The sequence below is a fragment of the Leptonotus elevatus genome, chromosome 21 (assembly GCF_054856555.1).
Source record: "Leptonotus elevatus isolate MCC_2025b chromosome 21, RoL_Lele_1.0, whole genome shotgun sequence".
NCBI classification, from domain to species: domain Eukaryota; kingdom Metazoa; phylum Chordata; class Actinopteri; order Syngnathiformes; family Syngnathidae; genus Leptonotus; species Leptonotus elevatus.
The window spans coordinates 3,109,172-3,136,236 of NC_141259.1; the positions used below are offsets into that span (position 1 = coordinate 3,109,172).

At 38.5% G+C, this 27,065-nt stretch overlaps 1 protein-coding gene and 1 long non-coding RNA gene across 3 annotated transcripts in view; one reads left to right on the forward strand and one right to left on the reverse strand.

The window, feature by feature from the left end:
* Positions 1–27,065, reverse strand: part of cntnap2a (contactin associated protein 2a) — a 354,486-nt gene that overhangs the window by 197,111 nt on the left and 130,310 nt on the right. For both annotated transcript variants that reach the window (XM_086065802.1, XM_086065801.1), the window contains exon 2: positions 16,803–16,913. In XM_086065802.1, the coding sequence (XP_085921928.1) occupies positions 16,803–16,913 (111 nt within the window). The remainder of the gene's footprint in view (positions 1–16,802; positions 16,914–27,065) is intronic.
* On the forward strand, positions 7,427–13,109 carry LOC147155580 (uncharacterized). The gene is made up of 3 exons (XR_015092231.1): positions 7,427–7,526; positions 10,779–10,920; positions 12,179–13,109. It is a non-coding gene; the product is annotated as an uncharacterized LOC147155580 (long non-coding RNA).

Here is a 27,065-nt window from a genome sequence, read left to right on the forward strand (position 1 = left end):
CGACTGCTGGCCGTCCGCAATCGGGGCTGGGGCAGGCAGTTCTTGGTGGACTGGGAGGGGTATGGGCCCAAGGAGAGACAGTGGGTTCCTTCCCGCTTCATTATGGATGACTCTCTAATTGAGGACTTCTATAGGGATCATTCTGACCAGCCTGGACCGTCGGGAGTCGGCCCTAGAGGGAGGGGTACTGTCACACCGCAGTGAGGTTGTCTTGTCATTTCCTGTTTTATTTTGAAAATTCTGACTCCTTTCGTTTCAGGTCACTTGCCCTTCCTCGTGTGGTGTCAGTGTCAACCCTGATTCCTGATTGTGTCCACCTGTTTCCCATTACCCTCATGTGTTAAATGGTCTGCGTCTCCCCTGTCTTGTGCCTAAGTGTTTTCGTCAGAGCCAGTCATAGTCCTCAGCCTTGTTGTCCTGTATCTTGTCATAACTTTGGTTTGTATTTTTGTATAGCCACAGTATGGTTTTGTTAAGGAATGATTTTGTTTCGTTTGTAGTTTAGACATCCTCCCTTTTTGGAGCGCCTTTAGTTAACTTTTAATAGCCTTTGTTTTTTTCCCTCTAAACGAGGCGTTTTTTTTGTTTAATAAATATTTGCCTTGGCCTCAAACCCCTATCTCTGCGTCTGAGTCCTAAAACTGCCACGGCGTGTCAAAAACACTGTAATGTTTTTACTGAACATATGTACCTGCTACAGTTCAGGGTGGGAAAAATATGTGAACCTTTGTAGTTAGTAACCAGTGGAGCCTTTGTTTGGTAGGAATAACCTCAATCAAACATTCTCTTTATGGCCAGATTCCTTCTGGCCCATTCCTTTTTAGTCAGGCATCAGAACGGGCTACTCGAAGGTGGATTTTCTTCTGTTGAAGCAATTCAGCTTTTAATTTGACCTTTGGGCTATTGTCCTGTTTGATTACCCATCTTCTGTTAAGAGTCAACTAGAATACAGTCTCAAGTTCTTCAACAAAATATCATGATAAACTTGGTAATTCATTATTTCGTCAATGACAGTAATGCAACCAATCCCTGAGGCAGAAGAACAACCAAAAATCAAGATGTCCCCTTCACCATACTTCCATGAAGTAATCTTTACATATGCTTTCCAGATTGCCAGGGAGAGTAGCAACATTGCTGAACTTTCTTTATTAATAGACAAATTGTCTTATGGACTATGAAAAGCACAGCAATTTTGTAGATACCTAGGTATATCTCTTTCATGAAAGGCATGGATTACTTTGGGCAGTGCTTCTTAAAACTGAAAACGCCAAACTGGTGTGTGTTTTCCACAGGGAAAGGCAGATGTAACAACACTTCCATGCGTGCCACATGCTGCGTTGAACTCTAGGCTGGTTGACTCCTGACTCCTAATTAGCTCTTTGAGAAGTCATTAGCATAGGAATTAACATAATTTCCCCACCCTGCAATGTCAATGTTTCTTTTACACGGTTTGTCCAATAAAAACATTAAAACATTGAGTGGTTTCAGAAGACTGTTTGTATGTTGAGTTAGATGATCAGGTCACATTTTATGACCAACTTATGCATAAAAATTGACTTCCTTGCTTAAGCTCCAATGCCACAACCCAACTCCGAGTAAGCAGAACTGGATGGATGGATAAAATTGGTTGTTGGTATGGCTAAATAAAAACAACAACTTTCCCCCTCCATCCATTTTCCAATGTAATGTGGCAATTTGAAAGGCAGATCAGCTCAGCTCCAAGTCCCCAGGACAAGCTGAAAAAGCAGCATGATATTGCCAGAATAACATTTTACATTGAGTGTGTTATATGCTGTTTTATTAGTGGTCAGTGTACAGCAGAGAGCTGCTCAACCAAGACAGGCATAGCAAAGCGTGGGCAAAGTCATGTTTTATTTAGCCCTTTACATGCAGATCCTTCTGGCTATATCATGAGTGACATAGTCTCTTCAGTGTTATCTAATTATGCATAGGTGAGACCTATACATCTTGGAGAAGAGCATTAGTATGTCAGACATTTCAAGATGGATTATTTTCTGATATTAGCATTCATGCCACAGTAACATTCAGAAAATTCTGCCACTGTCAGCCACATACACACAACAGCATGTGTGAGCAAGTTACCATATTATTGATTCTATTCATTATGAAATTGAGCATATACTTAAACAGTGGCGGCATTGTAAAAAATTCAAAATACAAGAAACATCTTGTAGTGCTAGTACTTATCACCACTTATTTATAAAGAAATGCCATGAGGCATAGTCGTTTGAATTCCCCATTAATTGTAATGGCTGGGCTACCAGAGGCGAACGGAGCAACTACAGAAGATAGTTCCTGTAACATCCTCGGTTTAATTTCTGCCTCGTTTGCCGGAAAGCTGTGTCACTAAATGCAATGCGCATCAGTATAGAGCTTAACAAAATAAAAGCATACAATATTGTGCAAAGGAGTCACTAAAACACAATTTTTACAATAATAAATTATGTTTGTGGTAACTGGGGACTAGTAATTTTCAATGAACACATTGGTAAGGAGTCATTGAGTTGTTTCATGTTCTAATTAACTTACACTTAAATTTGAAAAACAAAAACAGTACGAGTACTGTCAACAAAGTCCAACATGGAACACTATTGCCACCTAGTGGCAGAAAAAATACCTCAACAAATATCTATTTAAGTCGTAAATAGTTTATTTGTTTCTTTGCATATCTAGAATAGCTCTGGTGTACAAAAAAACGATTTATTAGTGTAGTGGCACCTATTTTTTTTACACCCTCTCTTCTCACTCTGCCCACCACCAGCCTTTATTTATGTAAGCTAGCCTTGCAGGCCACATGGAAAGTCATTGTCAAAATACCGTATATGTCACGGGACGCTGAAAAATGGATGGAGAGCTGCAAGTGACCCCTGGGCCGTAGTTTGGACACTACTGCTATAGTGTTTATACAAGTATATCTCTATGGAAAAAGCAAGACCACCTAGCGGCACAGCAGCAAGGAACTTTCTTGGCTCCCTCATGCACTTTCAGTCCATTTTTTGGCTGTTAGGGGTCACCAACCTTTTTCAAACTGAGAGCTACTTCTTCAGTACTGAATATGAAGACTGTTTGATAGACACTACTGAGTAACACATTTGCTCAAATTATTTGGTAGTAAATGACCCATTAGCGGACATACACGACAATGCTGACCTTTGACCTATGCTACTTACCAAGTTTACACCAATGCAAGTGTAAATTACTGTAAAAAGAATAGCAACAAAAACAGTTTTGCAGCTTACTGGTAAGTGGAGCTATTTATTCATTAATTTATATTTTTAGCATAGTTTAAATACAAAGAGAGAGAGAGAGAGAGAGAGAGAGAGAGAGAGAGAGAGAGAGAGAGAGAGAGAGAAACTATACAAGCCGGTCATATCATATTGATTCTACAGTATGTGATGGATTTTACTTTGTCAAGGATGTAAACAGGTAAATTATGTAGCAATTTTGAAAAAGACAGTTAAAAGTGAGTTTATAAGGTCAAAGTGGGAAAGAGGGAGGTTTAGAGAAGACAAGGAATGGAGAAGCCATTAAGCATAGTACAAGGGGGCATGAGAGATATTATATCACATGATAAAATAAGTGTGAGTTTGTCTGTGATGTATTCCACCCCCTGACAAAAATCACACAGCTATTATGCTCCAGTTGACAGATAAACCCTGACAGATAAACTGGACCAGTATCTGTGGAATGTCAACACCTCAAAAACCCATTGCTGCAAAACCATTCCCCTGAGATGATAAAACACTATCAAGAGGGACTAGGGGGAGGGTGAAAAATTTACGTTGGGTGAGCAGAGTGACAGTGAAGGGTAAACAATGGTGACGGTGAAGTTAGCGGAGTGGACAGTGGTTAAGGCATCTGTGACGCTTTGAGAAAGATTGTAGGTAGGAGTGTTGGAGTGAATGACAAGATGGTGCACGGATGAGGAGGGGAAGGAGGAGGCTGAAGACATGGAAGAGTAAGAGAGATGAATGAGGTAAGCCCGAAAAGGGAGGGATGAGAGCAGATTTTATGGCTATGGTATAGCGGGGAGGTGAGAGATGCGATGGGATGGAAGAGGATAAGAAAGGGGAGTGTTGTTATGGTAAATTGATGGATGAGGGCAAAAGTGAAGAGAGGTAGAAAGGCAAAAATGAAAGAATGAGAAACCTGGGAGAAGGAGAGGCAAAATGAGTCTATTCAAAAGTGATGAGAGAGGTTACATCAAGTAGAACACAGTTGCTTCAAATCACATGAAACACATGGCAAAAATTGGAAAAGTTCGAGCTAAAAGTCAGGACAGAAGAAAAGAGAGGAAAGTCATAAACCATGACTGCTAACTCTTCAATAAGTGGTGATGATAAATGGAAGGCCACTGCAAGAGTGTAACGTCTTTTTATTCAAAGTTGAGCCTCACCTTATTGGAAACTTTTTGGCACATTCTTTAAGTCCATTAATAAAGTCACATGACAAGAGTGTAATGGGATATTCCGTTGCCCTTTTGTCTGGAAAATTAATGTTCTATCACCTCAAACCTGATTCTTCTGGAAAGATTGTGTAACAATGATTTAGTCAAGCTTAATTAAGTAGTTGGTGCAGTGCAAGCAGAGACTTTGATACAAAGCGAGAATACTTCATATTTACGGACATGAATGTATGCAATCTTTATCTTAAGGCTGTGCACACAAACGTTACCTTAAAAAAATAGACAGTAATGTAAATTTGCATGTACATTTGTATTTAATTAAATTTAACCCAATATTGTTTTCTATAGATTTACTTACTGATGTTCTATCTCAATATGATCATGGGACTTTTGCACAGTATTGTATTTTAGCGTTAATCAGGCGGCTGATTTTAATCAGCCAATGTTAACGCTTTTGAAATTGGCAAAAATTGTCAGCTTTTTTTCTGTGTGTGCCAATATTCTTTCAGCACATTAAGATACTGTGACATAAGACATAGATAATGACCCCCCCCCACACACACACACACAAAAAAACAATATATACAAAAAAATCTGCAGATTTTTTCAGATTTTTCAGTCTGTTGTAAAGTTAAATAAAAACTGCCAGAAAGTATTGTAAAACAGTCAAATATTCTCCCTGGCATACGTATCTCTTAATTGTTACAGCGCATTAGAGGCTTTGGAGATAAAGTCAGAGAGGCCAGACTGATTTGGACATGTCCAAGGGGAGGTAGTGAGTATATTAGCAGAAGGATGCTGAGTTTCCAAATGCCAGGGAGGAGGTCTAGAGGAAGACCAAAAAGGAGGTTTATGGATGTAGTTAAAGAGGACGTGAATGTAGTTGGTGTGAGAGCAGAGGATGTAGAGGACAGGGTTAAATGGAGGCAACTGATTTGCTGTGGCGACCCCTGAAGGGAAAAGCCGAAAAGAAAAGAAGATCAGAACCTAAAAACAATCCGTATCTATCAGGCCCGTATCTATCCCTGCTTTATACATGCAGTTACATCCCCTGTAGTTACATCCCCTGAAGTACATACAATGTACAACACAGGTGTGAAAGCCAAGGCCTAGGACCAGATCTGGCCTGCCTCATCATTTTATGTGACCCACGAAAGCAAATCTTGTGCATCACCTGATTCTTGTTCAAATCTGTACCAACATTCCAATTTGTCATATGTAATAATAATATTGATTAATATAATATATTAAACTATTATCCTAAACTTCTGATTACAAAACTACAAATCCATCAATTTGTTATGTATATGTAATACTATGAGGCGCCGATTTAACATTTATATGCGTTACATTCTTAACAGTCCTCTGAGGGAAACTGTAACTAATGTGGCCCGTGACAAAATGAGTTTGACACTCCAAAATTACATAATTTCTACATTGGTACCAACCCTACTTTTAGTAAGCAGTTGTCACATAATATTTATTACGGAAGATGGAATGTGAAATATGTCAGAGTTTATCTTAAAGTTGTTGAAATGCACAATAAAATTGGCTCATTCTGTGAAGCAGCCACTGCAATACGGTGATACATTTCCTGTCATTTTCCTCAATGGCGATCTTTTCCATCTGTTACGTACATATTGTGACACATTGTAAAGCGATTGTCGTGTAAAACATGGATAACCGCGGAGTTGTCATACTGTTATAATGTCATTTCACGCAGTCAGTGTTGCCTCTCCGGATACTCTGTCATTTTCACCTCTAGAAAATGTTATCTTTCACTCTGTGTTGTCAACATGTGGTCTTACTATGAAAACAGCCACGTTGTGAGCTCAAACTTGACTACAGTACAAATCTGTTTTGTTTTATCTTAATACAAATAAAATAGAGGTACGCGTTCCAGTGTAATTAGAAGGTCCAGAATCGTGTTTATACGGTCATCAAATGTTGACTGAGGGAACGTTGAAAATTAAATAGATTTTGTTATAACAAATGATTTAGTACTTACAAAATCTACATTCTGTTGCAAAATGGCTGGTGAATACAAAATATCTTGCACATGGATTGAAAAGAGTGAGCAAAAGATGAACAAAGTAGGAGGAATATGTACTGTAAGTTGACAAATGAATGGGAATGCAAGTATAATAACTCACGAAGAGCTTACTATTGACCATTTGGTGTCAGCGGGAGAAAAATTGAAGGATGCGTGAGAGACAGAAAAGGTACAAAAGAAGAAACACTGTGGGAATGAGATGGGCAAATGCTGTCATATGTAGGAGAAAGAGAGGTCTGGATAAAGAAGAGCCAAGAGGTGCAGTCAAAGGTGAATGCCATGGGGAGGGTAAAGGGAAGTGACAAGAGGTTGACAGACTAAAGGGGAGATGGAGGAGGTGGCAAAAGGGTGTGTGTTGGGGGGTGACGGAGTTAGCTGGAGTGTTAGTGCAAGAAGAGAGAGCACAGGATAGAAGGGAGGGGAAGGAGCGACAGGGGACTGCTGTCACCATCCTCTCGCCTGTCACATGCACAGATGTTCAGGGCCGAAAGGAGGATGAGGAAGATGGGATATGAGAATGATGGGAGCGGAGAAGGTCAAAGAAATGAGTTCAGCTGGGGATGATGAAGGAGAGGAAAGTAAGGTGAGAACTTAAATGCCAGGAACATGGAGGGAGGGATCCAATAAAGACTAAATGAAATGCAAACTATCCGACCATAGATCCATTCTCTGAAGTGGTAGCCAGCCACAAACACAAACTAATGTTTGTCAACTAAAGCAAAACTAAACTAAACAAAAACATATGTGCACAGTTAGCAAACTAAAATGTATGTTATACAATAACAAAGTAAATAAATAAAAAAATACAGAAAACTAACTCCAAACCGTTCACTTTTTTTTTCTGTAGAACACAACTAGTGATAACTATTCACTGAAAAACTCACCTGTTCACCTATATGTGTATTTTTGTGCTCCTCTGATGTTAGCCAATCAATTGTTAGCTTTGGCCGCAAGCTAATAGCCTGCTTGAAAGCAAACAGTAACACGATGGAAGATTCCAAAAGAGGTCCAACAAGTCTCAGGGAAGATGCCGGAGAAAGAAAGGAGGTAAAGTTCTCGAGATGATACAGCAATTGAACTAAAGCATGAGCAAACAGTAATGTCATTCCTATGCAAGCCACGAAACTAGCATAACAACGGGTCGACGACATGATGGTTTGAAGCTAAACTTGCTAAAAGGTTGTTTTCTACATGCTCTGTGTCTTCGGACTAAAGTTCATGTATGTCACTTATTTTTTAACACTTCTGATGTTAGCGAACCAGATGCTAGCATTGGCAGCCAGCTAATAATGCGCTTGACAGCAAACAGCACAATGATGGCAGGTCCAACAAGTTATGGGGTTGACAGTAGGCCTAGTGGGATTTCCATCCACCCATTTCTATTCAAATTTTCAAGAAATGCGAAAATAAAACGGAATGAAAACGCTAGAAATTCGAAAAAGGGCTCAGAACTTGCAAAAAAAGGTTTTACGCTTGGAGGAGGTGGATTTTGAAGCGTATCGAAAAAAAGGAAATGCGAATTTTGGCTACGGAAACGTTTTGCAAATAAACGCTGACAAGACCGGATACACGTCACACATTTTGACTGGATATTACGTCGCACTAGAGGCGGACTTAACATTAGGCAAACCTAGGGCCCTCACGTTACTAGAGGGCCCCATAAAATTCCTCATACATTAATGGCCAATATAGTTTTTACACACATTAATTATGTTTTTGATCCATTAATTCCGCTAAAATGCCAGCAGAAGGCTTCTTGCAAAAACAGAGCGCAAAGTGACGGCATTGAGCGAGACTCAGTGCGTCAGGGCGACTTACAGCCTGAGCAGCAACAACAAGATCGACGCCTGTAGGGGACGCAAAAGTAGTGAGTAACTGTTCAGCTGGTGACATTTGTCCTGTATTGATAAGTATTTCTTCATCTCATTGAACTTGAGAGGGCCCGTTATCGTTGCAGCTTACCACCCGCAAGGTTTCTATTTCTGAGAACATTTAGGACATGTACGTCACTACCCTGGCTATGTGACATGTTTAAGCTTATTTTAAATGAATTAATGTGCTGTAGGACCGTTTAAACAATGTTTATATTTTTGTAGCATCCCTTGTTTCTCCTGTGAGTTGCAGCCAGACTGTTTTTAGGCTTGTCATGATGCATTTTCCAAACTGGCCCAGAGTAATCTTTTTTTAAGTTTGGTCTTAAGAAGTTACCTCGCAAAGGAATATTCTTTCACTTTAAGCATTAAATCATTATTTTGGGGGGTATATGTTTTTTGCTGAGCAGGAAGGATTTGAAATATGTAACCAGCAACATAATTTACAGTGCTCAGCATAAAATAGTACACCCCCTTTGAAAAGTAACATTTTAAACAATATCTCAATGAATACAAAAACAAATGGGAAAGTGCTTTCTTTAAGTAACACCCATTTATAATCAACTGTCTGCTTGACACCTGTGTAATGAATAATGAGACTCACTTGTAGACGCTTGTAGTCTAAAATTTGGGCTTTATTGGGCTTCTGTGGGGTGTACTCATTTTTTGCAACACCCTTATTTGAGTTGTTGAGTTATTAAGTGAAAATGTTGTTCTCTAATTCATATTATTAACCTTACTTTCATGTTATAAGTCAAACAGATGATATATAAATGTAGTCCTGTCATCATTTTGGAACTTGTTTTTGTGGTCATTGACATATTGTTCAAAGTGTTATTTTTCAAAGGGGTTGTACTCATTTATGCTGAGCACTATATAATAGTGGAGTAGAGAGTGCAGTATTAGCCTCAGAGTTACAGCGGAGCAGACAAAATCCTCAAATTTCTACATTAGCATTTGACAATACCACTGAATAAGAAGCCTTATACTGTGTTGTGTTTGTTTCAGAATGATACAGGGATGTGCTGTGAGAGTTCCTAAATTATGTCATGCAATTTTAAGGAAAAGTACTATATTGTGATTTTTGGGAGGGAATTTTTATGTACTGGTATCAGTATCTGTGACTACTCAACAATTGAGTATCAGTATCGGTCTGGAAAAAAAAAGCGGTATTGAACATCCCTATTTAAAATATACGTATCTGTCTTCTCGTTAGAAAGGGCCCCATCCCTACCTTTGCCTGGGGCCCCAAATTTCTTAAATCCGCCCCTGCGTCACACGTAAGTTTGTAGTCACAAAGCAATGGCAGACGATAAAGTAAGGTATGTTTGGGGGGATGACGGAACATAAATCATTTTGGAATTAATTAAAGAAGCGAATATTAATGCAATTTTAGATGGAAAACAGCAAAGGAACATCAATAGGACTTCATCGCTATCCACAATGTGCAGAATGCCCCGTCATCGAACGGGGTGGAGGGCTTTTGCTACGATACCTAGCATAATAACGGGTTGATGACATGATAGTTGGAAATAAACTTGCTAAAATGTGAATAGCAATGTTTCACTGTGGCTCAGTTATTTATCATTATTGAGCCACCTAAATATTATTGATTATTCTATTCATATTTTTAAATGGATTTTTGTTGTCTTGGTTGGTACTAAATTGCTAGAAAATTACGGTAACCTGCCACTTAAAAAAACTACAGTAACCTGTGTTTGTCCTCTTTACAATATGTGTAAGCTAAAAGTTATCTCTTATGACATTGACGCCTTTCTATAGAGGCTGCATGATCTCCCCACGCCTGTGTAGGTTTTCTCTGAGTGCTGTGGTTGTCTAAAATTGTAATGTAAATGTAAAATTTATTGACTGCACAATTTAGATTGGGTTGCTGCTTGCTGCTTATACTGCTCCTCTGGGATGGCTTAAATGCAGGGAACAAATTTGGCTCTTTATTGGGGAGAACTATAAAGCACATGTACCTTTATCTTATACAGTTTGATCCAGTATAAGAGCTCTACCAAATGTTTGCCTTTGCATGCTCAGTTTTGATTGTCAGTTTTGATTGTCAACAAATCTACATCACTGCAAATTACAAAATAATAAACTTAAAATTCTGAGAATTTGTGGCCTGGAGACTTTGGAAACACAGGGGGATATTTTGGAGAACTTAAGTGGAATTCTATGGGATCATTCCTAAAATTGATCGCCTTTTCCAAACTTAAAGCCAATAGAGCGAGGGTATGTCACCCGTCTTTATGCATCAATTCACAGCATTCAAGAAACCCTCGACTGTGTCATTAGAGCCGACCTCAAGGAAAGCTATGAAAGCTCCCTTTGCTTCCTTACAACTGGAAATCAAACAGTATTGCAATGCCTCAGCGTGTTTCACCACCGGCTTTTCTTGCCTTTGTTCATCCCTTGTTAGGATGTCAAGCTGACTCCCTTCTCTGTTGTTTCTTGTGAGAGAGAAATGACCAGCGCTAACCAAGGACAACAAATCACAGACTAGAAAATGCTTCCGGCTGAGAAGAATGGGTGAAAAGGGCATTGAGTGTGAATCCAATAGGGTAAGTTTCAGTGTGAAAACAGTTTGGGTTTCTGCATGTTGCGGGTTCAGTATAATTATCGCACTGCACTGTCTCCCACAGAGAGGAAAGAAACACATTTAAACTATTCACAGAGCATTTAACTACGAAGACATCAGTCTGAAAAATTGTCTTGGACAGCTGGTGGCCAGCTCAAATCCTACAGAAGTCTGTCAGAGCGAGAAATAAAATAACATGATTATTGTTATGCTTGGAGACAAGTTAAATGTGTTGCAATTCCGCCGGCTGTCATGAAGGAATTGATGTAGCTCTGCTTTATTGTTTTTTGTTTTTTAATATGCTAAAATATTCCTTCGTTCTTGTCCAGTGTCACCCAAATGCATGCCTTGGGTCCCTTGTTTTTACAAAATGTTTTTTTTGCAAACAAAATGATGGTGAATTGGGTATAAATACGTGCCAAAGTGCAGTTAGTTAGTGTAATTAATGCTAAGCTAAGTACGGTATTTAAAGTATTTCTGAAACTGTTGCTAGTACAACAAATTTGTGTTGCATACAAATGTACACAACGTAATTAGTAGAAGGTATAGCGGGAGATTTTTTAAAATCCTTTAATTGTCCTATAGCACTATTTTCTCTGCTTTTAGTTTGGTGAGCTACTTCATTGACTGTATGCTAAGTTATGTATCATTGACTATGTTTATATTCAGTCAATAACCTTTTCAAAACCTAAATATTGGCAATACTCAGCTTTTGAAAGCTCATGTAAACATGCACAAAACTCGGAATATGCTCTTATTCGGGTTTTAACAACCCAAATACAACGCCCCTTTTCTAACCCTAAACTTGGCCATACAGTATAAACGAGGTTGCTTTGCTCTGATATCTTACGCGGATGTATGCTACCCACAGGAAAATATACAAGCAGAGATAAACAAAAATTGCGAACGTGTGACACTTTTAAAGCGAGGAGGAAACTGGCTTCTTTATTAGTGTGGTGAGTGATCTGAAAATAATGTCTTTCATTAACAGAAAATAAGAAGTGGAAATGGAATCTATTTTTGTCACTACGCTGTTCGTGTTTCATAGTTTAGACGAAGGTTGATCGCGTTTCCATGTAAAGAGTTACACTGTCGTCTCTCAAGTATTTAAATGGGTTATTTCGAATATTTCACCCGAATATTGACGTAATGTGTTGTAGTCATGTGTTGTAAACAAGTCAGTTATAACTGTGAGCTTTTAAGACTATTTTAATCAATTATATGTTTTGGTATCCATCCAGTTTCTACACCGCTTGTCCTCATTACGGCCTCAGGCAAGACGGAGCTTGTTCCAGCTGAATTTGGGCGAGACACCACTTTTTCAATTTCAGCGCAGTAAAAAAACAACAACAACATTTGCACTAACACGTATTGACACTTTTAAGTCTTCAGTTAACCTAATAAGCCCCTCTATCCGCCTCTTCAACTCTTTCATCATCCCAGTCCTACTCTACGACAACGAAACATGGACGCTCTCAGCAGTTATGCAACGCCGTTTGGACGCATTCCGCAGGCGCTGCTTGAGGAGCATTCTTTGTGTCCGCTGGTACGACTTTGTCTGCAACGAGACTATCTACGCCAGGGCAGGAAATCCATCACCGGTCTCCACCCTCATCAAGAGGCGGTGACTTCATCTGCTCGGTCAAGTGGCTCGTTTGGACGACTCAGTACCGGCAAAAAACTCCTCCTCCTCCTCCTCCTCCTCCTCGCGGCTGGCGCCGCCCCCAAGACTCATCTGGGTAGCACAGGTGGCTGCCACCAGCCCCCATTGTGACCTTCTACTTCAAGCCCAGGACCGAGATGACTTCAGACGACTGGTCGCAACGGCCACCCAGCTGGCCATGCGACCACTACTACTACTTCTATTTCAATATGCATAGAAATGGTAAACTTCACATTCACTGTTGTAGAAAATATATTTTACCAAATGCGCTATAATGGGGTCAAAAGGGTTTCTGAAAAGTTTGAGTATTTGCACAGTTTGTACCAAATGCTGATGTTGCTGGACAAAAAAAAGAAAGAAAAAAAATCAGGAACAAATAACATAGTGCTAATGATTTCCGACCATGTTTAAAACAATTTGGTATTTTTCTTTATAGTTAGTTTCTATTTCATTTTGACTTTTATCTTCTTCTTTTTTTAAATTCAATTATTATAAGTTGTTTTTTGTTTTGTCTAAAATGCTTTGTTGTTTTAGTTTGTATTCATTTTAGAATAAATTTTAGTTTTGTTTTTTTTAATACATGGAGTATTTATTAAATGCAAGTAAAAAAAAGAAAAAAAAGAAAAAGGCCAATAAGTGTTTTGTAATAAAGTAACAACTTTAATTACTGTTTGACCTTCCTTCTGTGCGGATGCACAGCAATACCAAAATACTGTATACTAAAACTTAATTTATTATAATTGTCAAAGATGAAATCAAAAGGCATTTTGTCTGTAACAATTGTTAGTTTTATAAATGTAAGACCTTGTTACAGTTAGTTTTTTTTTTTACGTTTTTTTTTAAATTGAAAATGTTTTTTCAATTAAATTTTTTTGTCAGTATAATATAACCCTTTTTCCAACTAATTTCATAGCACCTTGCAGTGAGTGTAAGTTGTAGCTTGGCACAATTGATTGTCTGCATATCTGACTTCGTCTTAAAAAAAAATGACAAAGGGAACACGATACAGGAAGAATAAGTCAATTACTGTGCACCACGTGCAGTCCTGGGTACTACAACATAAGGCATGGATTAATGAGCTTCTCCAAATGTATTATTGAACGAGTCTTTTATTTCCATCGCTTTTGGAGAGATGAGTTTTGATGTAAAATATTTGCATGCGAGTAATTTCAAATTCTGTCATGTCACCAGGGAAGAGACCTTCACTGTCAGTGCAAAAAAGTGAGTGGGTGAGCATGTAAAATTTGTGTTTTTGTGCAGGAAGGTTTCATCTATTTTGTTTCTGTGGTAAAAAAATAAATACAAAAATGTGTGTGTTTCCCAAAGTTCATCATGGAAATGAATTGTGATGCGAGGGTTCTCAGAAATGCAGCAGAGAGTTAACAGCTGGTTTGCCCTCTGCCAGTGCTTCATCTTTCTGTCATGGAGCACATGGAGACGTGGTAATTTAATTATGAGCGGCCTGCCATTATCGACGGATGAGCGCAATGGCTCAGGACATCAAACAACTTTACAAGATGACACGCAAGACAAAAAAAAAGGCTTCACAGAAGACGGATGGGGATAATTGTCAAGAAGCGACAGCACAGTTGGACTGCAGTGATGTCACTCATTTCAATAAATGAAACTTTTTGGGGGATGGGGTAGAGAAAAAAGTATATTTTGACTTCCCCAGGGAAAACAGTGAGTAGGATTGAGAATGCAACTTTAGTAAAGGAAGTGGGTGGAGGGAAATGATATGGAGAAGAGGAAAGAGAAGGATGTGATAGAAAGAATCAAAGAAAGAGACAGTAAAATGAGAAAAGAAAGAAGAGAGGAAACAACAAAGTCATGCTTAGCCTCTTTGTTCAATACAAAAACTATGGGAATACACTTGCATTAATTCATAACATTACTTTAATTGTCCTAATCATCTACTTACATTTCCACAACAACCTAGCTATCAATCTTGTCGTATTTTAGTCATTGGCCCAAGGAAAGGGCCTGTCCCACCCATCCCTTCTCATTTCATTTCCTCTGTGTCCTCTCTCCAATTTTCCACACCCTCTCATTCCCTCACCTCTCATTTACTCCCTCCTTTCCATCCCTCCCTCCCTCCCTCCCTCTATTTTAACCTGTATCCACAAGGCATCTGTCTTCGATTGGCAGCACACTTGTGGAGAGAGGTGCAGATCATGTGACTCTCAATGTGAAGCTCATCAATCTGTTTCTAAAAACGTTTATGGAGAGTCGAGCATAAATTAGGATTAAGTCGCAAATGTGCCATTATGCAAAGTAGGTCCGTTCAGAATTGTTTTTTGGTTGTTTACGGTTGTCCTTTTTCTGACAACCAGAGTGCAGTCAGTTTAAAAGTGGGTAGTCAGAGTGTTGATTTCATCCAACAGCCTCTGGGAGACTTGCAATATGTAGATGCTTCCACACTGTTTCATTCCATTGCAAGAGGTCATGTGTATTGGTTGAATTCCATTTCATTTATACAAATCAATAACCTATTCCTGTTGATGTTTCCACTTTTATATATAAGCAACCTAAAACGATAGTCTTTTCTCACACTCACTGTCACATCCTCCCACCTACACTGAGGTGTGTGACTGGAGGATAAACACGGATACACACGTCCACTCGTAACACGTAAACATATGGTAAGACTTAATGGCTGCTAGACTTCTCAAGCCCAGCCTAATAAGACCAGCGTGTCCCATTGATTTTGTGACTCCCTTGGCAGTAGCTGCTTGCAAGGACCCCCTACTCCTCACAGTATGTTTGCAAAAGTGTGTTTGTAATCTTTGACATATTTTTGGGGTGAATTTTCTTATTCTGAACGCTTTGCTAGACCTACTTAGGATTGACTTAGAGTAAAAGTGCAAGGATATTAGATAGATAAAGATAAAGATATTAGACATTTGTAGAAAATAATTACATGGCCCCAAACTGTGAAAAATATGGTCATATAAAAGACAGGATCACAATTGATTCCATTTTTAAACTCCAAATTACAGATTTGTGGCTCTCAAGTATTTTCTTATGTGAATACACTGCTTCAGTTAGTTTCTTTACCACCTCTTCCAAGCATTTTTATTAAATATTCAAGGGGAAGCAATCCTTCAAACAGCCTTGCACATGCCTATCAGACTTTAATTTACTCTATTTTCAACTGGTCAATGACCTGGCATAAATCTGATCATGGGCCGACTTGACTAGTTTCGGTATTACTATTTTCAGAGACCCATACCGTTTAATACAGAGAGAAAGCTTTTGCATCGTTGTGGGTGTGAACACAGCCGACTTGATTTGCAGCCAATTCAAGTGACTACTTTCATTCCCTTAAAAATCAATCCTTGACATGCAGGAGCAGAAACTCATTTGCTTATTTAATGTTTACAGCAATTTAGAGATTCTGTTCACACTGTTATAATATTTGTGAATAAAATACGATGACATCTATACACATATAGAGCTCAGAATCTGTCTGCCACTCTGCCTGCGTCTTGATCAAATTCACCAAAATCATGTCACACCACCATAATTTTAGTATGTCATTCTATTTACTGCAGTTATTTCAAATACTGTGACATCTTCCAAACGAGTCATGTGTAAATTAGTTACTCCAAAATTTTGACATTGTAAACCTATAGGCAAATTTGTTGTACTCTAGCTTACATGTCCTCTCTATTTAAGAGGGCATTCCAAGATTTCTAATACATTTCAGCCTCTTGTCTTAACTGACACACACTGAATTAAAATGCAGTACATCAAATTTTGCGATTTCAAATCAGTGTTTGTCTTCTTCGTGCTAAATACAGAAAGAGTACAACAAGTCCTGTTGTACTTGTTCTTAGGAGAGAGATGACAATGAAATATTTACATGGACTGAGCTTGAGGGTGTGCCACGCTTTAGTCGATGTATTAAATACAGCATTTAATTATTATTTTTTTGCAACAGCCCCCATGTGACTAGACATACTGTACATACTTGCACACGCTCCATAAAAACTTCAACCCCTGAGGAGAAGAACAGAAACCCCAAATGCACTTCTTGTTAACCAATGTGCTCATTTAATGGTTCATTTCATTTTCATTTAAATGCCAAATGTGATGAAAAAAATATTGATTAAATCATTATGGGGCATTTTCTGGTCTTTTCTTCTCTCTCTCTCTCTCTGTACTACAAGTTTCAGTGAATGTGTGTGTGTCAGCCTTACCTCCTCGCCTGTTGAGCTTGGCATATCCAGGTGCGTATCCATTTGAGAAGACAGATGAGCTGGAGAAGGCTGTGTGCGGCAAAGGAGAGGCCAGAGCCTCATCACATTTTGCTGTGAAGAGAGAAATGATAGGATGACCAAGGGAAGCAACAATGAGGAAAAAATAGAACATGAGGATTGGAGGAATTAAGAAAAAGTTGTTTTGACCAGAAAAACCTGGAGCGTATTTGCAAAGGTTTTTGTTCCAAATGCACAATAACCCACTAACTATTAAAAACTTTCAGTCCTGGTGTGGTAAAATATTCTAAACCAGCAGAAACATCAGCCCGGCTGAAGGTTGAAACAAGCTGCCTGTAAGACACATGACTTACAGGTCATGTGAATTTGCATGCATAACATTGCCAAGTCATTTTCGCTGTCAAATAGTAAACTGAAGAAACACAGCCTTTCCAACCAGAACTTTTTTTAGCACTCTTGGTAGAGTTCCAAATGATTAATAATATACAGTAGACAGTACAGTACGTCATTTATTTATCTAATTTGTTTTAGAACCATGACATTTTGGCTCCAAACCTTATAGCTACTGCCGCCCAATGTTGACACATATAACATACAATACATATATTTTATGACATTTTTCAAGGTTTTCAACTAGTAAAGCTCCAGTACATTTTATACAGAATTAGTTTGAATTCTTATGAGGACAGACTGCATATTAAAAGTCAAGAGTCTACTGTGTTTTAATATTTCTTTAATAACATTCCTATTTTACAAAGCCTCCAAAATTCAGTCAAGTATCTGTCCCAGTGTGCACTATGTCTGGTAAACAAGCTTTCAAGAAGTAAGTATGATAATGTAGATGCAAATTGCTTTTTAAAAGCAGTTACAAAATTCTCCAAAGTGCTTTGTCTTTTATGACTATTGAAGTGCATAATTCAGCATGTTAATCTGTTGGGGGGAAAAAACAACCTGTCTATTCAAATGCACTTGCTATACTTGTTTTTCAACCCACAATACAAGATAATCTTTAACACTGTGCAGGGAATCCATTTCTGATATGAATTACGCCAGGGGTGCTCAAGTTCGGTCCTCAAGAGCCCCTAACCAGCCTGTTGTCCATGTTTCTCTCCATTAACACACCTGATTCATGATCAGAATCGTTATCAGGCTTCTGCAAAGCTTGCTGATTAGCTGATCATTAGATTCAGCTGTGCTGCAGGAGGGAAACATGGAAAACAGGCTGGATATGGGCTCTCGAGGACCGAACTTGAGCACCCCTGAATTACGCCTTCACGCTTCATTGGAGTTTGCGCTTCAGTCCTGCTGTTTTTTTTACCCTGATGGTAAGAAGGGAGGAGTCTATTTTAGGGAAGTCCTTTACTGTTTATAAGTACGGTAGTAAAACAGTTACCCACCGTGACCCACAGCATATATAGAAGAACAAAGATATACTGTATTTGAAATTAACCAATAGAGATTTTCTGACAAATTAAGTGTAATTGGTTCATTTTTGCACCACCCGTGACAATCTCTCAAGGATCAGTAGTGTGCCATGGCAGCCTCGTTGAGAGTGACTCGTCTCAAGGAATGAATTGTGGACCAATTGATCTGGAGTGGCAATAAGTCAGGGGAAAAAATGGCAAAGTTCAAAAAAAGATTCTGTATTGCTCTTAAGTGTGAGCAAAAACAAGTCACCGTGAAAGGAAGCCGCAGCGTGTGTGTGTTTTCTTCCTCAACAAGGACAGTAAGAATCTTATCACTATGATATAAACACACATAAAGCAACAAACACACTCATTTCTTCCAGTACATTAGGTTTCATGCCGAGAGAAATGTGGTCTGTCTGGCCAAGTAGATGCAGTCCATAGCTCTCTGTCATGGCCCATCGTATTGTGTGCACCAGTGTATGAGAGTCAGATTTAGAGTGGAGACTATTGTTTGCATCGTGTGCATGTTTGTGTCTGTTACAGTGTGTAGAGAGCTTGGCCAGTTGGCTGGTTAGACATATTATGCAGTGTCACAAGTGCCCTCACAGAATAAAAAATAAATAAATAAAGAGCACCAAAGCGCAATAATTTGAGTGTGTTTCTGCATGGGAAATAGTCTGCAGTGTCCTTCATGTAGAGCAAGTAAAGTGTATATTTTCTCTGCTTGTTACGGCATGGTAACACTCAAACACACACACACAAAGTAATGAAGTCTCAGGCACAGTCAAGTATAGTTTGGGGTTGTAGCACATTTTATTAAAATTATTTTTGCACTACTTTGGACTTTGTTTAAGGATTTAAGATTTAATCAGCTAAGAAATTAACACGTTGGCCCACTCAGACCAGGGAACTCGAGTCCTGTAATATTTATAATTTTAAAGCATTTGGAAACCTGCTTTGCATAACCCCCTACCCACTTTTGGGGACGTTGCAAGAACCAAGACCAGGGCAAAATTCTCTCTGACCCGTCCACATCCTGGTCACCACCTCTTCCAGTTCCTTCCCTCAGGTTGGCGCTATTGAATTATGAAAAAAATTATAATAATAATCTGTTGGGTCACTCTGATTAGATTAGGTATATAATGCACGGTAGGTAATCTGCACCTCTTGAACACATTAATGTTGATGATGATGATGACGACGACCATGCTTGGTATCACATCAAGCATCTGGAGTGCATGCGAATTGATGGAAATACAAAAAAATTATTTAATGTACCCTCTTTACAGAAAATATACAATCTTGTGCAAACACAATACTTTTGCTCCTAGGGAGCAATCTTTAGGATTCTCATTGTTCAATACCACACATAAAGAGACACAGTATAGCTCTATAAAATGAGACTGCAGCCAAGATAATGAATGACATGGGAGATAGAGTTAATGGAGAAAATTGTATTTTAAATGGATAAAAGGACTGTGTGGAAAAATATTAGTGACAAAAATGCCTATGAAAGCAGTATCCTATACTGTACTGTTTATGTGCATGGCCATTACCACCTCAAAATTAATGTTGAACAGTTTCTAGTTGGAATAATGAGCACTCTGTCCCAATAGTTTTGCCATATTTATGGCTTACAAAGTGATTAGTTAGGATTGATGTATTGTGTTAGGGGTTAACAGGCTGACAAGTACAGTGTGCTCCATGTCCCTGATCTGAAAATCTGTAGAAGGTGGACCATTTTTCTCTACCTGTCAGTCATATACAAGGGACATTGCCAAAGAGTTCTTCTTATTTCAAGATGAATATTTTTTTTAATTTAGTTAAGGATGGGCATTTTTAACTTCTTTAGGCAGTAAACTACTTGAGACTGAATCAAGAGCACATGCTTGAAGACATGATCAGAGGTGGGCATTCCATCAGTACTGACGGACGCCGTTTTGCTGATGAATGATGAGAATTGAGAACCTTTAAAAAAAAAAAAGGGATGCACTAAGCACTGATTTAAGTGTGTTTTTGTCCGTCAGTGTAATCGTCACTAACCTGGACAAGTATTGATGGAACTCTCAGACGGATAGGCGCCCGTTATGTTGCCAAATAACGGACTGACAAACAGTCCTTCTGTACTAACAGAATGCCCACCTCTGTCTGTCGGTCCTAAAATAGCGGTGACAAAGCATGGGTAAAATCAATTGACGGACTGAAGATTACAGTTTGGCTTGGTTTGAAAAACAACGGGCCAACGAAGACTGAAGGATTCCCAGGGCGCTGACGAATGACGGACCAGCAACATTTTATAAAACGCCCACCTTAGGACAGGATGAACTAATCAGTTGCACACAATTGAATTGGATGTAAATGATCAGTTGATTAATCTAATATTATGCCAATTCCTAATTCAATATTCATTACAGTTTGTGCTCTCAATGTAAATTCATATCAGTAAAATCGGAAAGAAGAGCACACACATTTAGCACCAATAATACTAGTGTCTAAATGGTTCTTGAGGTTCTGATGCATTCATGAATGCAGACAACTTGGTTCAAAGTGTTAGAAAGTGTCTCCCTCATATTTACCATGTTGGAAGTGCAAAAGAGTCAGTATGTTTAAGCACTTCGGCCTCAGCAAATGTCATCCTTTCCCAAAGACTGCAAAACACGGAAATTTTGTGCACAATTGTCTGATAAACAAAAGGGGGAACAAAACAAAAGGCAATAAAAAAAGCCAAACAGAGTGTGATCGAAATAATGGAAGAACACAGGGAGACAGGCAAGGAGAATGAAGGCAGATGCTGAGAGCAAATGAAAATGGCTGTGGACCAAAGTCTTCATTTTTACACTTTGAGTCAGGTAAATAACTAAGATGTGGGAATGTAGAAAGCAGGAAACGTGCCAAGGTGACTGCCAACATTTGGAAGCGGAGCCACATTAGGATTGGCTACTTTTCAAATTACTTTACGTTGATGGAACATCTCTGGTGCTCAAGGGGGTTGGCTACAACGAAAATGTAACAAGAGACGGGCAACCTAAAATCAGTTTGGCACATCAACCAAATGGAAGCCACTCAACAAAATGTTGGCTTGTTGACTGCTAATGTAGCTGCCACATTGACCTCTCTTCTACATCTAAGTGTTTAACATCTCAGCTGCATGGTTCACAACTTCTATGCATAAATGCATAAACTAATGCATAATTCACAAATGACACACTGAGAACGTGTTAAACAAGCTCGCATGAATAATAGGGTCAGAACATTCATTGTTCTTTTCCAGACCACAGACAATATTGCAATCTTTATTTAATGACAGAAGAACTTCACATACAACGCTTCTACTGTGTTGTCAAATCTGCTCACTTGACAGCACAGACTGCAGAAATTTGAGGACAGGGGGGCTTTTTGTGGACTCTGGTCATGAACACAGTGGAAGTTGTCAAAACCACCAGCAGCTGCACTGAGGTACAGACTCACTCTCTCAAAGTGTGGGTGTATTGCTCCATCTGCGTTTTCTGCTCTCTGGCGGAGCTGGAAAAAGCCTGTTTTCCTTTTATTTATTTATTATACATTGACTGTCTGGAGCAGATGCGGAGGTCTCTTACAAAATTGTATTTTGTTTCGCCCTGATGCCCTCCCCGCCAATGACCTACTTTTCTGTTTTATCCATGAACTAGTCCATCTCCGTTATTATATTCTGATCTCCAACAGAGGTTTGGTACTGTGTGACATGATAGCAATTTACAGGCACGGGCTGACAAGATTTACAGGTAAAACCAATTTGGGTGATGAGCATAGCTGCATCAGTTAGCAGGACGTACAATAGAATACACAGTTTTCCAAAACAGTAAGTAAACAACACACTGTGAATGTTGAGAGGCAAACAGTGCACATTACCTTACATTACAGATTCCAGAATCACATCTTTTTCTCCAATTTAATGAAATCTTTGGAATTAGGCTTGGGAGCCCGTCAAAAATAATAAACTAAACCATAATGAATCCTTCGTCAGGTCCACTACAGTTGGACTTTGCATACTGCTAGCTCATATCATAACAACACACTGCACAGCCTGCAGTGGGAAATATGGGGACAGATTTTGTTTGTTTGTTTGTTTGATTTTTTGACTGATTGTTCCAGTCGATAGCAATCGGTAGCTGTTGACCATGGTAGTAAAAGAAATGAGACCATGGCTAAACACTTAAGAGTCCAAGGCTAACAGGGTAAGCTAACATTTACTCTTGTTCTTCACCGATACAACCAACTCCACTTATAAACACTGTAAAAAGCAAATAAACTATGAGCTCCTCTAGCACTTTGCTATATTTTTCAGTATTTAGTTTTTTATTCCGTGTCATCTGGCAACATTCTTGAGCAGGTGCAATGAAAATGACAGACTGAAAATGAAATAAAAACCCAACTAAAATTGTTATTTTGCATTTCTATAGCAGAACATTTTTTAAACAATAATGACCTCTTCCAAATAATACATATTTTCTCCGCCACCCGCTGTCTTTCAAAACAGAATAAATATATTCTTCTTTTGATGCTTTTCCACGACATTATCGCCTCAGCGCAGCGATTTGCCTTGATTAGGGCTGGTCAGTTTTCAAGTTAAGAATAGTTCATGGGGCAACCTGCTAAAATGGAACTTTGAACAGCATTCAAATAAACAAATAGTCAATATCTGCCATATTTACTTCAAAATGGTAACTAGATTGATGAGAAAAAAATACTCTTCCAAAAGTCTGAGAGCCATTGCAGCAAAATTGAGATTGCGTGTATCCATTGCACAGCAAATAATAAAAATAGTACCTGGTTGTACATGGTTTACCCATTTGCGAGTCATGTAGGAACTGTACAAGAAATGGGGAATACTAATTAACTATTATGGCCACAGCCTGGAGGGAGTCCACTTGCATGATGTCTGCCGATTGCTATGACATGTAGGCAGCTACTGACAAGTGCTACAGTTCATAATTCTGACAAATGGCACCACCAAATAAACACTGTCTAAATCAAGGTGTTGTTGTGTCAAATACCTTTGCCTAATACACAATCAAAAGGCCAGTTGGATCTGTCAAATGAAAGCATATTTGATTCCACGATGAATTTCCAAAGCTTTTTGAACTTTCCCCCTAGTCGAGAAGTGGGCAAAGGGACACTTGCTAATTAGCAATCAGCCACATGCGTATGCTGACCTGTACACCTGGAGCTGAACGGCAGCAACTCCCAGGTGGCTTTCAAAGAGAGGATTGGACAAGCCAACACACAGAATTAACAGATGTTTCATCACATCCAAAGAGCTCTTCTAATTGCCATTACAGATGGTTGTGACTATCACACACCTTATAGTACTTTCAATATAATGTCCCATCACATCAAAATGGATTTGCTGGAAATTAAGTTTTAGTGTTGGTCAGTGGAGGATAGCAAAGGTTTAGAAGATTATACAACAGCTGAATTATTTTGGGTGTTTAGGATATAGCCTACTGTACATTTGTAAAGATAGAACTGATCAGTGTCCCTTGAAATGAAATTCCTATACACGAAGTACCCAAAAACTACAGAGACGTGAAATTGCCATTGTGGAGTAAACATTTTTGATTGTCAAATATGCTTGAGCGTATCTGCGAGTACGCTCAAATACGATGATTTATGATTTATTATTATGTCAGCAGTGCATAGCTTCGTCATTTTTCCCCTAATGTCACGGGGGAGGCCTATTACTTGTGAAAATATGCTGTTTGTAGCATTTAGCCTACAAGTACAATTGTACGTACTCACGAGTAATGTTCGAACGTATTTGTGAGTACGTATTTAAATATGTTCAAATGCCAGTCAAAAATGTTTACTCCACGTTGGCAGTTCCAATTCCTTAAAAAAAACAAATAGAGCAGGCATCAACAGCCGGGGTAAATTGAGTCAGAGATTCAGAGGGAAAGATTATGAGACGCCCGTCCATCCATCCATCATATAAACACTTTAACAACTAAAAGCTCACTACGGTATTTTGTTTTCTTGTGTGGTAAATGCAGCCTTTTGTTCCTTTGTATAAACCCGTAAGCACTTTTATGGTCCATTGTTTCCATAGTTGTGTTTTCTGCATCAGGATCAGTCCATCCAAATAATGTATCAGGTATATAACCTTGTTTTGGTGTCACAATTATCGTATCTCAGACACTTTAGTTTCACGAGTTTGTCCATATGCTACATTTTCTTTACAGCCTGTATCTGGATTGAAGCTTTGCAAAGCCCAACATACCACTGGCATTATAGAACAAGAGGATTTTAGTTACATCAGAAAATCTTCATTTGCGAAGATCATAATTATCAGTTTTGACCAAGATTAGCAAATAAGTATTAATTTAACAATACATGTATTTTGGTTGAAGCTGCAGTTTGACTCTTTTCTTGTATTTTGGTCCTCATTGTACAGATGTTCATAATGTTAAGGCCTGCAAGTGGATGTGCCTCTCGTGTATTGCACACCTTGTATTATGGTAGTTTCAGCACAGTTACATTATGAATCTTGGCCCGCATGGATCCATCAGCAGGGATGGAAGGCGCAGACTATCCAATTTCAAATCATGCAGTACCTCCAGTGGTGGCTAAAATGACAATTTATCTCAATGATAAGGTGCCAAAACTTTTCTTTTCTAAATTTGAAATGAGTTTTGTGAAAATGCAATATTGAAGCCACTGGGAAAATGCATTTTCATCTATGGACAATTTTTTTTTTTTTCAAATAGGTTGGATGTAAAAATGAGTTGTTTTTCAAACTGGCTCTGAGACAAAGATAAGTTGCACCCACTAACTCTCTGCGTCTGTTTTTAGATGTATGGTGTACAAGTGGAATCCGTCTCCACACGCCTAAGGGTAAGGTAGGGTGGTATTATATTACCTATCTATTCATCTCTCTCGTACATTGTTAACACCTCTCCATATGTCACCTCTTATGATCTCTTTCTTCATGTCTTTGAAGATGTTACTCATTAACTCACGAGCCTTTCTTTTCTCTTAAAGTGTAACCTTCAAAATATTTTCAAGTGGATAGCAGGTTGAAGCCAACACTGTACTCAATTCTGCCTAACTTCCGACAAGACACAATCAACAATCCATTTCACACATAACATCATAATTCTCAACAATGGATTCATCAAATAATCGGCTCATCTCTATGAAGTACAACTTCCTAACTACCATTCTGTCACATTTCACGTCTTTGTGTAATGGACTTGAAGACTGTTTTGTTTGTACATAACATGCAAACACTTTTTATCAGTAAGTCCAATAATGTGTTCACACGTCTCGTGCAATCACATTCTATTCGGATTCAATAACCTGTCTGCTATACTTAATATTCATCTATTATTGATCCAGAAATTAAAGTCCTGCACAGATGAAAAATTCTCTCTGTCATTGGTAATCTATGCTGGTTTTACGGGATGCTTTTGATGACTCTAACACCCTCAGGTAGAACTCTTCTGGTATTTTTTTTTCTTCAGTTTCGGAAAGGCACAGTGCCCCAAGGGACAGATGAATTCATGTTCATTGATAAGGCTAATTAAAAGAGACAGTGGGTAAGAGGGATGTTTAATTAAAAGCTTTCAAGAACAGATATATTTTAGTATTATGTTAAAAGTCATATACAGTACAAATATAACTGTAGACAGAAATATTTTAATTAGCGCGAGTAAGCTGGCCAAATACCAAAAAGCAGTTTGCCAGTTGCCAATCCAAATGGTACAGTATAGGTCTTCAAAGGCTGCTAAAACTTTCATGAAATTGTTTATTTATTTCCAACAGTTTTTTGTCTTGATTTCCTAATGTTTGTCTTAATGCGCTGTTTATTTTTTTCATTTCCATATCAGTGTTAAACTTCCCAGGGCGTTTCGGGCACAGGATTTCTTGCCAATGCCACTGAAGCAATCAGACTTCAGATTCAATAAATAGAGCCAGCAGAAGGCAATGGGCGATGTAAGCATTTTTCTTTATAGCTACTTGAGTGGATTTCCCGTACATTTACGAGAAGACAGTGAGCAAAGAAGGATGATTGTCTAAAGTGGCTGAAAAAGTATTTTCAAGGTCGACATTTTAAAAAATCTGGACATTGTATGGGTATGTTAGACAACACTTGTAGCACACTTGGTAAAGAATTTATTGCACTTTAAGTGACAACAACTACGGAGAACGTACGCTCGAAGACATATGTCCAAAGAATGCTGCCAGCCACAGCTATAGTGCTATGCAGTATACAGTGTTCCCTCATTTTCAGCGGGGGTTAGGTTCCAAAAAATACCCGCAATAAATGAAATCCACAAAGTAGTTAGCTTTATGTTTTACATTTATTATAAATGTTTTAAGTCTGTAAAACCCCTCACCACACAGTTTATACACTTTTCTCATGGAGGCATTTACATTTTCTCACATTTCTCTTGTTTAAACATTCTCATTGTTCAAACCTTGATACATTTTATAAGATAGGTACATTACTGTAAAAAAAAAAAAAAGCATGCAAAATTGCAATAAAAAAATCTGCGAAACAGTGAGGCTGCGAAAAGTGAACCGCGTTATGGTGAGTGAAAACTGTATTCACTTTCGTCATTGACTTTACTCATTCATTGATTTCAGAGGTGGGTAGTAACGAGTTACATTTACTTCGTTATATTTACTTGAGTAATAATGAAATCAAATGAAACAATATAGACCATACATTTCAATAATAAACAACATAATGTATACAGTGCATGTATTTGTAAAATGATACATGTAATATTAGCATTATATTGTTGTGATTTGTATTTGTTTTGTTCCAGGTTTATGACCTCTGTGGTCTTATGTT